Source organism: Globicephala melas, chromosome 3 (assembly GCF_963455315.2).
Source record: "Globicephala melas chromosome 3, mGloMel1.2, whole genome shotgun sequence".
Lineage (NCBI taxonomy): Eukaryota > Metazoa > Chordata > Mammalia > Artiodactyla > Delphinidae > Globicephala > Globicephala melas.
Window position 1 is genome coordinate 111,586,959 of NC_083316.1, and position 12,214 is coordinate 111,599,172.

Consider the following 12,214-nt stretch of genomic DNA (forward strand, 5'->3'; position numbering starts at 1 on the left):
AAGGCCTCCTCTTCGATTTGATTACTCTGAACACATGTACATAATTAACCACTCCTTTTTTAAAAATCCCTTACAATTTACACCTGGAATATGATGATGAAATGTGAAATGAAATACTGCAACGAACATTAATCGGCTCAGCTACTCGGCACAGTCTCAGCAGAGGACGATGACGTCTGTCCTCCCAGGTAATCTTCACAAAAACTCGAGGAGAGGAACTGTCATTCCCACCCCACGAAAGCTTCCACTCAAACCCTGACTGCCCTCACATCCCGGCCGTGCCGGCTAGATGACGTTCATCAGGGCGGGGATTTCCGTATCGGTGACACACGCCACTTCCGGCCGACGGTGAGAGTGACGTGGCAGGAGAGGCCGAGCTCCGTCCTTTGGCCCGGGACACCCGGAGCTGTCAGGTGGCTTCAGGGCAGCCCTGCGGGGAAAGAAGAGCTCACCTATACCGGCGGCAGCTGCAAGGCCGGAGGCGGAAGTGCCACGTGTCCCGATTGCGCCTGCGCGGCCGGGGGCTGACAGGCAGTTCCGGCCGGGGCCTCCCTACGTCTCTCTCCGCTTGGCTGCTGCCTACCAGCCCGGCGTTCTCGGCCCCACCGGCCCGACTTCCAAGCCTCAGCCCCCAGACCAAGCAGTCACCGCCGGCGGGCTAGGGAGAATGCGGCGCCATGCCTAGGGCTTCCTGCGCCGCCCTCTCTCTATCCCGCCTTCAGTTCTAAGTCGTTAGCCCCCTCCCTCCGCTTCCAGCAGTCGTCTTTCAACTCTCGGCTTGGCGCTGCCGCAGACGCCAACCAGCCCCTTCCAACCCCGATAAACATCGTCGTCATGTCCCAGCCCGGGATACCGGCCTCTGGCGGCGCCCCCATTGGCCTCCAGGCCCAGAACGGGGCCGCCCGGGCCTCGGGGTCTCCCTACACTAACGGTAAGTGCCGCCCGGGGGTGGGAGGTGGGGACGGGGCGCTGGGGACGGCAAAGTTTGGGCCCCGGCTCGAGCTGACCTTTGGTTGCTGCCGCCGTCTGAGGGGAGGGTGACTTTTCTGCCCGTGTCAGGAACGGCTGGAGGTGGGAGGCAGAGCCACGGACACCGCGGCTCGTCTTTGTTTTCCATATTTATTTATTTATTCTTTCGTTCAGCACACAGTCACTGAGCACTTGCTGTATGTAACGCCCTGGGTATACATGGGTGAAGAATACAGATTCGGTCCGTACCTCAGAACTGGCATACAGGGCTCATAGTGCCTGTTTATGTGCCTTTCCCCTCCTCGCCTCTTCACCCATGTCTTCTAGAGAGCAGAGTTTGGGGTCTGATTCATTTCGGTCCCGTCGGGCCTGCAGTGACGTGAGGGTCATACTCAGTGTGAATTTGCGGAGACGAATGGATGCTTGTGCTTTGGCGAGACCTCCTTAGGGCCTGCTTCATCTCTCCCTGAACCTTCCCCGAATTGTACTTAGGCCCCCTCGTTCAGTTTTTCAGCTTTAGAAGGGGAGATCTCCTGTTTGATTTCCAGAGGTCTTTACATCACTTGGAAAGTGGTTGGACACAAGTCTCTGAACCTCTGACCAGAGTGTACATGTGGCACTATAATTTGTCATTTGGTGTGAGGGTGTCTTCTAATTTTATACCCCTTCTAGGATTCTTTAAATTGTCGTGTGTTGTGATTTGCTAAGTTTATTATAATCGTTATAATAAAGACAGATTTTCTGCCAACAGTTTGCCAAGTTACCAATTTACTTATAAATCTTTGGTTCTTGGAAACAAAACTGGTAGAATAATATTAAAATGCTTAAGTTGTCCATTGGAATCTAAGATTGCTGTGAAGTTCGAGAAAATAATCAATGACTAAAATAGCTAATTTACATTGTTTTTAGAGACTACTGTTTTCTTTACAAAGAAGGCTCTAAAAGACTTTTAAAAATGTCTATGAGTAGGCAGGTATGTAGGCAGAAGCAAGAATAAGTGGGGGTAAGCACTGAAATGGTGTTAAGTTGAATCAGTTGTTCTTTTTCAAATTTACGGTAACATTATGTAAACTACATTTTATTCTAGGCTCTTTAGTTACATTTTCACCGAGGATGAAATTATTTTAAGACATTTCACTTTAAGGTCAAAACTCTTAAGCAAGATGTCATATGACTGTGGCTTTTTCTTATAATCTATAAATTGCAGTTTTACATGAGCTTTAAATGGCAAATCTTGTAAATATGCATGTAAACTTATATGTAAGTATATTTTTGATAATTTTGAAATGTTAAAGCAATTTAGCCACTGTATGTACTGTGTTGGAGATGTTGTCACTATGTTGATTTGATCCAGTCCAACAGACATTTGTTGCACACTTAAGTTCTGTCCTTAGGAATGTAAAAGAGAGTAAGAAAAGAGTCCCTGTATACCGGTTGCTCAGAGCCAATTCTGGAGTCAGATAGGGAAGGAAATCATAGGATTGCAAATATGTACCCCGACTTTTTAAAAAATATATATTTATTATTTATTTATTTATTTTTGGCTGTGTTGGATCTTGTTGAGGCACGCAGGATCTTTCTTTGCTGTGTGCAGGCTCTTCGTTGTGGTGCTCGGGCTTCTCTCTAGTGTGGCATGCAGATTTTCTCTTCTGTAGTTGTGGCACGCAGGCTCCACAGCGTGTGGGCTCTGTAGTTGTGGCATGTGGGTTCCAGAGCGTGTGGGCTCTTTAGTTTGCGGCACAAGGGCTCTAGTTGAGGCGCGTGAGCACAGTAATTGTGGCATGCAGGCTTAGTTGCCCCGCAACATGTGGGATCTTAGTTCCCTGACCAGGGATTGAATCTGAGTCCCCTGAATTGTAAGGTGGATTCTTTATCACTGGACCACCAGGGAAGTCCGTATCCCCCACTTCTTAAAAAATAAGTTTCAGGGGCTTCCCTGGTGGCGCAGTGGTTGAGAGTCCGCCTGCCGATGCAGGCAACACGGGTTCGTGCCCCGGTCCGGGAAGATCCCACATGCCGCGGAGCGGCTGGGCCCGTGAGCCATGGCCGCTGAGCCTGCGCGTCCGGAGCCTGTGCTCCGCAACGGGAGAAGCCACAACAGTGAGAGGCCTGCGTACCACAAAAAAAAAAAAAAAAAAAAAAGTTTCAAGTGTATAACATTATAATTTGACATCTGTATACACTACAAAGTGATCACCACCACAAGTCTAGTTACCATCCATCACCATACACAGTTGGCCCTTTCACCCATTTCATCCATCTCCCAACCCCCTTCCCCTCTGGTAACCACTAATCTGATCTCTATATTGATGAGTTTTTGTTTTATTTTGTCTCTTCACTTGCTTTGTTTTTTTAGATTCGAAATATGAGTGAAATTATATGCTATTTGTCTTTGTCTGCTTATTTCACTTAGCATAGTACCTTCAAGTTCCATCCACGTTCTTGTAAATGGCAGGATTTCATTCTTTTTATGCATGAGTAATATTCCATTGTGTGTGTGTATATTTATCACATCTTCTTTATCCATTCATCCGCTGATGGACACTTAGGTTGTTTCCATATCTTGGCTGTTGTAAATAATGCTTCAGGGAACACGGGGGTACATATATCTGTCTGAATTAGTGTTTTTGTGTTCTTCAGATAATGCCCGGAAGTGGAATAGCTGGGTCATGTGGTATATACCCTTGTTAAGATATAATTTTGACATTCTTTTTATAAGCCCCATTTCTAAAGTTTTTTGAAAAAGTATTCTCAGTAAAATGGCTAATGTCCTGTATTGGGTTCCTTTATTGTTCATCCCACTAATAATAAAGAGAGTAGGGATGTGGTGGAGAATTGGAGGGGAGGATATTTCTCTAGAAGGTGAAAAAAAAGTTCAGTGCTGGAATCTAATTTTTTTGGTTAATTCTTTCTAGGCACTTATTGCTGCTTAAATATTCTATTGAATTCTCTTACGCTTCAGGTTTGATGTAGCTTGCTTAAATTACATATTACAGTTTAGTTGGATCTTTTGTTTTGTTTTTAGATTATAATCTAAAAGGTGACTGAGGAGTCACCTTTTTCACTTTTCTGTAACTTACTTTCATATTGTATAGTGTCGTTATATTACAGGATGCCTCAATCTGGACATTTCTTTATGTGGTTGATTGTTACATTGCACTACAATCCAAAGTTTGTCTAGACAGGTTTTTCTAAGTCTCTGTGTAGATTTGTGTACACTTATTTCCTTTGTAGAAATTGATGGTGAAATTGCAAGACTACTTAAACTGGCAGATCTTCATCTGATTACCATGTAATAAGGGCTAAAGGCAAATCATTACTCCCACTTTTTAAAACAATTGTTTAATTTATTTATTTGTTTGCACAGGGTCTTAGTTGTGGCAGGCTAGCTCCTTAGTTGCAGCTCGAGGGCTCCTTAGTTGTGACATGCAAACTCCTAGTTGTGGCATGCACTTGGGGTCTAGTTCCCTGGCCAGGGATCGAACCCGGGCCCCCTGCATTGGGAGCACAGAGTCTTAACCATGGCGCCACCAGGGAAGTCCCATGCCTCCCACTTCTAATTAGCTTCCTTATTGACTATTTGAGTCAATTTGCCAAGGCAGTTAGAAACTATAGTTTTATTAATAGTATTTTTTTGTAATATTATGTAATAGTCAACTTTTTCCCTTATAGATTAAGAGTGAGAAGGATATTCTACACCCTCTCTCCCACCCAGATTACCCTGTTATAAAATAATATTAGCTTTCCCTCTAGACTGTAAGTCCTATGAGGACAAGAATATCTGTTTTTGCACATCATCCTCTCTCCAGCAGACTCACACGGTTTCTAGCACATTTAAGGAATTACCAGTTTTATCGAATGAATATCTTAGAATTGGGTATTTTGCAGTTTAGTTCACTAAACACATGTCAACTTGTTCATGATGAGATTTGAGCTCATTTTCAACTTCTTTTTTTTTCTGGTGAAATTTTCTGTGGATTTTTGTACAGTAGTATCTGCTAAAACACAGTAGAATATGGGGGGGGTTGGTCATCAGTTTAAATGCTAGACTTGTGCTCATCTCTCTATTTTAGGCATGACAGAAATGTAAATCTCTTTTAGTTTCACTATGAGGAGAACCGTATTTATGATGTTGTATTTTTAATATAGGAAGTCTTTAGTCGTGATCAAAGCATGTTGAGAATAAGATTGGCATGTGGTCTATAATACTGATTGTTGTGGCTGAGTTCCCTTTAATGTTTTCTGTGGGCACAGTAACTTTGGACTCTCATAAGACTCTTTGCATACCTCTAATAGAACTTACTGCATTGGGCTTCTGGTTAGTCTCTGCTGTTAGACTGGGAACTCCTGAAAGACATAAAATAGTAATAGTAAGCACTAACATTTACTGTTTACTTACTGTATGCCCAGTCACTGTGCTAGGTTGCATTATATGCATCATTTCATTTAATCCTCACAACAGCTCTATGATAAGAGAACTGTTAGGTTTACTGACCAGGAAACTGAGATGAGTGGTCAAGCAACTGGTTCAAGGTCACACAGCTAATACGTTGTGGAACCTAGATTTTAAACTAGGCAGTCTTATTTAACCACTGTTATTCAGCTTACCTGGTAGTTATGCCTGAATCAAGGATCAGAACCTTCTCTTTGGTTTCTTTATGTAGGTGGATACATATAATTAGAGTAAACATTTGCTGATATTTTTTGAAATTGCCACCTAGCTTAGTTTCCTTTGGATTGTAATTAATATATGACCTGACCTTCACTTTTGTTAGTATTGAGTCCATTTCTTTGCTGTTTCAGTATCACATTTCATAAACGTCTTGTAGACCCTGAAATTGCCTATACCCCCACTTTGATTCTTAATATTTGCTCTTCCTCTTTGATCGCTTTCTTAAAACCCGTATGTCTAGTGACTGACTCACAAGCTGTTTTCATGCAGTAGCATCCATTTGTTGCACTTACAGTTTCAATTGGTAACTTTTTAAGTGATCAGAATGTATTTTGATGTGTGAGATCTTTCCCCCCTTACCTTACTATTAAATTTATGTGAAAAGGTAGTTCATTCATTGTGTTCTTGTGACTGTTCAGTAGGCTTCCTTGAAGAAACTTGTAAAGTTAACCTTTATTTTGTATTCATTGAGATAGTGTATCAGAAGTATCTTTTAAGTTTTACATTCTAGATTTCATGAATAATAATATGTCAATCATTTTTATATGTCACTGGTTTCTAAAGTTCACAAAGTTCATTTTGAAGTATGTGAGGATCACCAGTACATGAAAATTTTACTAGTGTAAATTCTGGGATTCCATTGAGTCCTATAGAATAGGAATTTACAAAGGTAGAACCTAGTATCTCTTTGTTTTTGAAGCTGCTGTTTGGGTGATTGAGAAGCAATCACCTGCATCTATTTTTTTTTTTCTTTTTTTTTTTTTGCGGTACGCGGGCCTCTCACTGTTGTGGCCTCTCCCGTTGCGGAGCACAGGCTCCGGACGCGCAGGCTCAGCGGCCATGGCTCACGGGCCCAGCCGCTCCGCGGCATGTGGGATCTTCCCGGACCGGGGCATGAACCCGTGCCCCCTGCATCGGCAGGCGGACTCTCAATCACTGCGCCACCAGGGAAGCCCCACCTGCATCTATTTTAATCTCTCATTTGTTTCTTTTCTACTGTTTCTAATTTGGCTTCTACTTCTATACATCCACCAAAACTGCCCTTAATAAGGCCACAAATGACTTCTTGGTTATTAAGTATGTAAAATATTTTTCTTTTAATTGTTCTTTTAATTGCTCTCTTTTTCCTAAAATGTTGGTGTTCCTCAGAGCTTTCTGACCTGGTTCCCTTCTTTTTCTTTTTTTCTTAAAAAAAACAAAAAACAATAAACACAGTAAACATTTATTATTTCACATAGTTTCTGTGGCTGGCTCTTTTCTTACTCTGCACATACTCCCTGCATGATATTATTAATTCTCATGGTAGCAAATATTGTACATATGCCAGTGAGTTCCAAAGTTATATAATAAGCTGAAACCCATATAGATAGGTGTCTTTCTATTGGACATTTCCACTTGAATCTCTTGGTGACACCTAAAGTATGTTGAAAATAATTCTACATTCCCTCTTCCCTTTGCTATTCCCTGCCTTCCCCAGTTCTTTTCTCCTCCTTCTGTCCCAGTGAATGGCACTGCCATCTGCTGACTTGCACAGGTCAGAATCCTGGGAATCATCCTTGGTTCCTTCCCCACTGCAATTCCACATCAATTCGTATATTCAGTCTCCATATTCAATTCCACATCAAATTTCATTGGTTCAACTTCCTCTATCAGTTTTTTTTTTTTTTGGCCACACTGCGTGGCTTTTGGAATCTTAGTTATATATACTATATACCATCTTAATAGGGGAAGGGGAGAGAGAGAAGGGTACTTATGGGAAAACAATTTTTAGGAAAGATAAATTGGTCCTTAGTAGCATAGATGGGAGACTTGATCATTTTGTGACAGGGTATGTTTAGGTGTGGTGTGGAGAATTATCATCTCAGGTAATGAGGCAGTCTTCTTTGGTTGCTCCTTGGGAGGAGATATATGACAACTTAATCCTTTTGAGTTCTTTTGGGAAGCTCTGCTTTTGGGCAGGTAAATGATTCCCAAAACTCATGCCCTGTACTCAAAATAATTTTTATGCCATGGTGGTATATTCTGGACCCCTTTAATGTCTCTGATCTATTATTTTGATGGGCTACATAATTTATTAATGACTTCAAAATGATATAATTAAAATCCATTTAGTGAAAACTTCATTACGTATTTACTACTACATTTCTAATGAACTATTGCAAGTTGATACATATAAAAATAAAAATTTCACATTATAAGTCACTCAAAATGGATCTATGATAATGACTACTACAAAGCAGTTTCTTTTGTATTTGTCTTTCTACTATTTGCATATTCTTTTCATTTTCTTCGTTGATATACTGTAAGACTTTTGCTTATTTTGTGCATTTTGTTGATACTTGGCTTTCACTTGGCTGCACTTGGCTTGAAGGCCTCTGGCATATTGGCCTGTGATAAAACAATAAATAAAAATACGAGAGTGGGCCATGAAATCTTGTGGCAATACAAGGTGTGAGATGTTGGTTTTTATCCAGATGACCCAAAATATGCTTATAAGTTAACTTTTTACAAATGTTTTCATTGATTCAAACACCTCTGTATTCCCACTGCTGCTGTTTAGTCAATTATTTCTTACCTGGATTACTGCTATAGACTCCAGTCTCTTCCAATCTCTGATCTCTCCTCCAATCCCCAAGAGGTTCTTTTATGTCCTAACCTCCTGTCTCACTTCAGTCACTTGACTCTGCGGTGCCATACTGATTTTTCAGACTGCCCTTTCATGGCCACAGGTGATTGCACATGTTGTTCCTTTTTCTGGGAACACCCTTGACAGTCCTTTTCCTGGGGCTAACTCCTGTTATCTCTTAAGATTTCACTCTGTTTTGTCCCTGCCTGGTTATATGTCTTCCTGTTTGGACTATAGCTACTTGAGGGCAGGGATGGAGTAGACCTTACTCACCTTGTGTCCTCAGTAGATATTTAGTAAAATCTGTCTTTTCAATTAGTCAATGAATGGAGTGTTCCTAACCATTTGTAATAAAATGAATGATTAGCCTAAATATAGTGTTGACAATAAAATTAATTAATAGTCTAAGATCTAAGAAAGAAATGAAAATTTTATTCCACCTAACCTGAGGATTATAACCTGGAAGACAGTCGTTTAGAGAGCTCTGAGGAATATTCCACCTGTTAGAGGTCAAAGTACAGTTATATACCTTTTTGCGACAAAGGAGTATACATCAAATCACGTACAGTTTACATAATCCAGATCTGGATGTACAAAGCTAGTAGTAGAGTGTTCTTGGCAGAGTAAAAAGTGAAGAACCCTACAGTAGAAGCATTTTTAAGCTTGTTGAAGGAGCGTTAAGAAGGTGGATGTGGCTGGAGCTGAGCAGAGAGGAAGAGTAGGAAGTTCTTTGAATAGCTTGCTAGTAATGGCCTTTGGCCATTAAAACAGAGTAATTGATTACTCTGTTCACACAGTGACCTTACCATAATCAGTTACTAAACTCAAAGAATTGGTGTTCCATTATACAGACAGGGCTTTCAGTCTCTAGTGGAAATTATTCATTAAGCCATTTCGGATTATATGATAAACTGTTATAAGGTAGAATTGTAAAGGTATGTGTTTATTTGGAACTGCAAATCTGCTCCAAGTCGGCTTAAATACAGCCTGCATAGACATCTTTCCAAAATTAGAGATATCAGATAAAAAGACCCCTTGGCAACAGATATTATTCACTAATAGCAAAGTCAAATTAGGATGGAAACAGCCTAATAAGAGAAGAACCATGCATAATTAATACAACAAAGATAGAACTAATGAATCTGTGGTTCAAGACATTGGCTTATTGTCTGAGTTGACATAGTCTATGTTAAACCTAATCTTAAAGAAAAATTGAACTTTATATTAAAATTTGCTTAAAGAACAAGTGAAAAACAAATAGAATCAGAAAACTACAGGCTACTTACTTCCAGATCAGAAAGAACATATGTATTATCCTGGCACTGTTTCATTAAAATAAAATGAATGTTCAATATTTAAAAAAAAGAAAGTTGGAAATGAGACCAGAAAGGAGGCCAGGGACATAGAGGATGTTATAAGCTAAGATAAAGACTTTGAAAGTTTTGAGTAGGAAGTTGATATGATCCATGTTTTAAAAGGTAATAGGATGTGTAGGAAATAAATCATAGAGGGATAAAGGAGGATGCAAACGTATCAGTTGGTCACGGGCTTTCAGACTTTGACTATAATCTACAATAAGAAATATTTTAGTGACCCAGTATATATATTCATATATGTATGTATTTGTAATGAAACCTCACAGTACTTGCCTTATTACATATAATGTCCTGCGATATTTTTCATTCTTAACTATGTTCTTTTTCATTACTAAAAAGATAGTTTGTAACCCATTGATATTTTCCATTCTTTTTTTAAAATTAATTAATTTTATTTTTTGGCTGCATTGGGTCTTCATTGCTGCGTGCAGGGTTTCTCTAGTTGCGGTTAGCAGGGGCTACTTTTCATTGCGGTGTGCCTGCTTCTCAATGCAGTGGCTTCTCTTGTTACGGAGCATGGGCTCTGGGCGCTTGGGCTTCAGTAGTTGTGGCCTGTGGGCTCAGTATTTGTGGCTCATGGGCTCTAGAGCACAGGTTCAGTAGTTGTGGTGCATGGGCTTAGTTGCTTTGTGGCATGTGGGATCTTCCTGGACCAGGGCTCAAACCTGTGTCCCCTGCATTGGCAGGTGGATTCTTAACCACTGCACCACCAGGGAAGTCCGATATTTTCCATTCTTAACTATCTTTTTTTTTTTTTTAACTAGCTTCATTCACTTTATTTTTCTCATAGAAAACTATGTGGTGGCTACAGCTTGAGCCTGTGTCCTCTGCATGGAAACTCTGGTGTGGGTCTTTACAAGATGGTCAGTGAATTCCTGATACGGAGACTTGGTGAACACCGTCTCTTTCCAGAGATCAGAAGTGAGATAACTGTAGGTCTTGGAAATGCCATCAAAAGTGGCCTTGGTGGGCTTCCCTGGTGGCGCAGTGGTTGAGAGTCCGCCTGCCGATGCAGGGGACACGGGTACGTGCCCTGGTCTGGGAAGATCCCACATGCTGCGGAGCGGCTGGGCCCGTGAGCCATGGCCGCTGAGCCTGCGCGTCCGGAGCCTGTGCTCCGCAACGGGAGAGGCCACAACAGTGAGAGGCCCACGTACCGCAAAAAGAAAAAAAAAAATAAAAAAGTGGCCTTGGTGAAGTTGCCCAGGGTGACGGTGCAGCCCCTGGCAGAGGTGTAGCAGTCATCAGTTCCAGCCATCATCAGTAGCTTCTTGGGCACAGGGCTGAGAGGATGCCATTGCACCTGGGGGCAGGGATGAAGTGCACCAGCGCAGAGCCACAGCGGCCAGTCACCTTGCAAGGGCTAGTATGGGGCTTGCCAATCTTGTTCCCCCAGTAGCCTCGCTGCACGGGAACGATGGAGAGCTTGGCCAGAATGATGGTCCCACAGATGGCATTACTAAAAAGATAGTTTGTAACTCATTGATTTCATAACTCATTAATTAATTGTATCCACTGTTTGAAACAGTGTTAATGTACTATGACAAAGCATCCTTGTACAATGAGAACATTTGTAGAGACTCATATGTAAGGTGACTTCTTTTTTGAGAAATAATTTTTGAGGAAAATGTCACCTTATAATTGGACATTTATGGTGCTTTGAATAATAGATACCCTTTTAACTACTTAGAAGTGAAAATAAATGTTCTATTCATAGTATTTACAAACTACAAAATCCCTAACAACAAGTTAACCAAATTTAATTAATTAATTTTTAAGTTTAAAAAAATTATTTTACTTTATTTATTTTTGGCTGTGCTGGGTCTTCGTTGCTGTGCACAGGCTTTCTCTAGTTGTGGCAAGTGGGGGCTACTCTTTGTTGCAGTGCGCTGGCTTCTCATTGTGGTGGTTTCTCTTGTTGCAGAGCACGGGCTCTAGGCACACGGGCTCGCGGGCTCTAGAGTGCAGGCTCAGTAGTTGTGGCACATGGGTTTAGTTGCTCTGTGGCATGTGGGATCTTCCTGGACCAGGGACACCAGGGAACCCGTGTCTCCTGCATTGGCAGGCGGATTCTTAACCACTGCGCCACCAGGGAAGCCCCTAAATTTAATTTAAATAAGGTATAAGACATCTTTACGAAAAAAGCATGAAATATAATTGGAAGATATAAAACAAGTTTTGAATAAATGGAGAGATATATACCATGTTTATGGTAGAAAGGAAGTTGTTTTTGTTTTTGTTTCTTTCCGGCTGTGCTGCATGGCTTGTGGGATCTTAGTTCCCTGACCAGGGATTGAACCCTGGCCCTCGGCAGTGAAAGTGCAGAGTCCTAACCACTGGACCGCCAGGGAATTCCTGAAAGATTTTCTATCATAAAATGTCAAACAATCCAAAATGAATATATAAATCAAATGTAATTCCTATTGACATTTTACTTTTTTTGTGTGGGAGACTGCATAAAGTAGTCTTATATTTTTGTGTATGTCTGAAAATTTTCATAATAAAAAGGTTTATAAGAAAGATATCATACTTACCTCTCTATAACTTCCCTTTTTTCTCTTAGTATTCTTT

At 41.2% G+C, this 12,214-nt stretch overlaps 1 protein-coding gene across 2 annotated transcripts in view; it reads left to right on the forward strand.

The window, feature by feature from the left end:
• Positions 1–352: 352 nt before the first annotated feature.
• Positions 353–12,214, forward strand: part of SEC24A (SEC24 homolog A, COPII coat complex component) — a 64,160-nt gene continuing 52,298 nt past the window's right edge. For both annotated transcript variants that reach the window (XM_030869588.2, XM_030869592.2), the window contains exon 1: positions 353–931. In XM_030869588.2, coding sequence (XP_030725448.1) covers positions 835–931 — 97 coding nt within the window. In that variant the 5' untranslated portion in view covers positions 353–834. The remainder of the gene's footprint in view (positions 932–12,214) is intronic.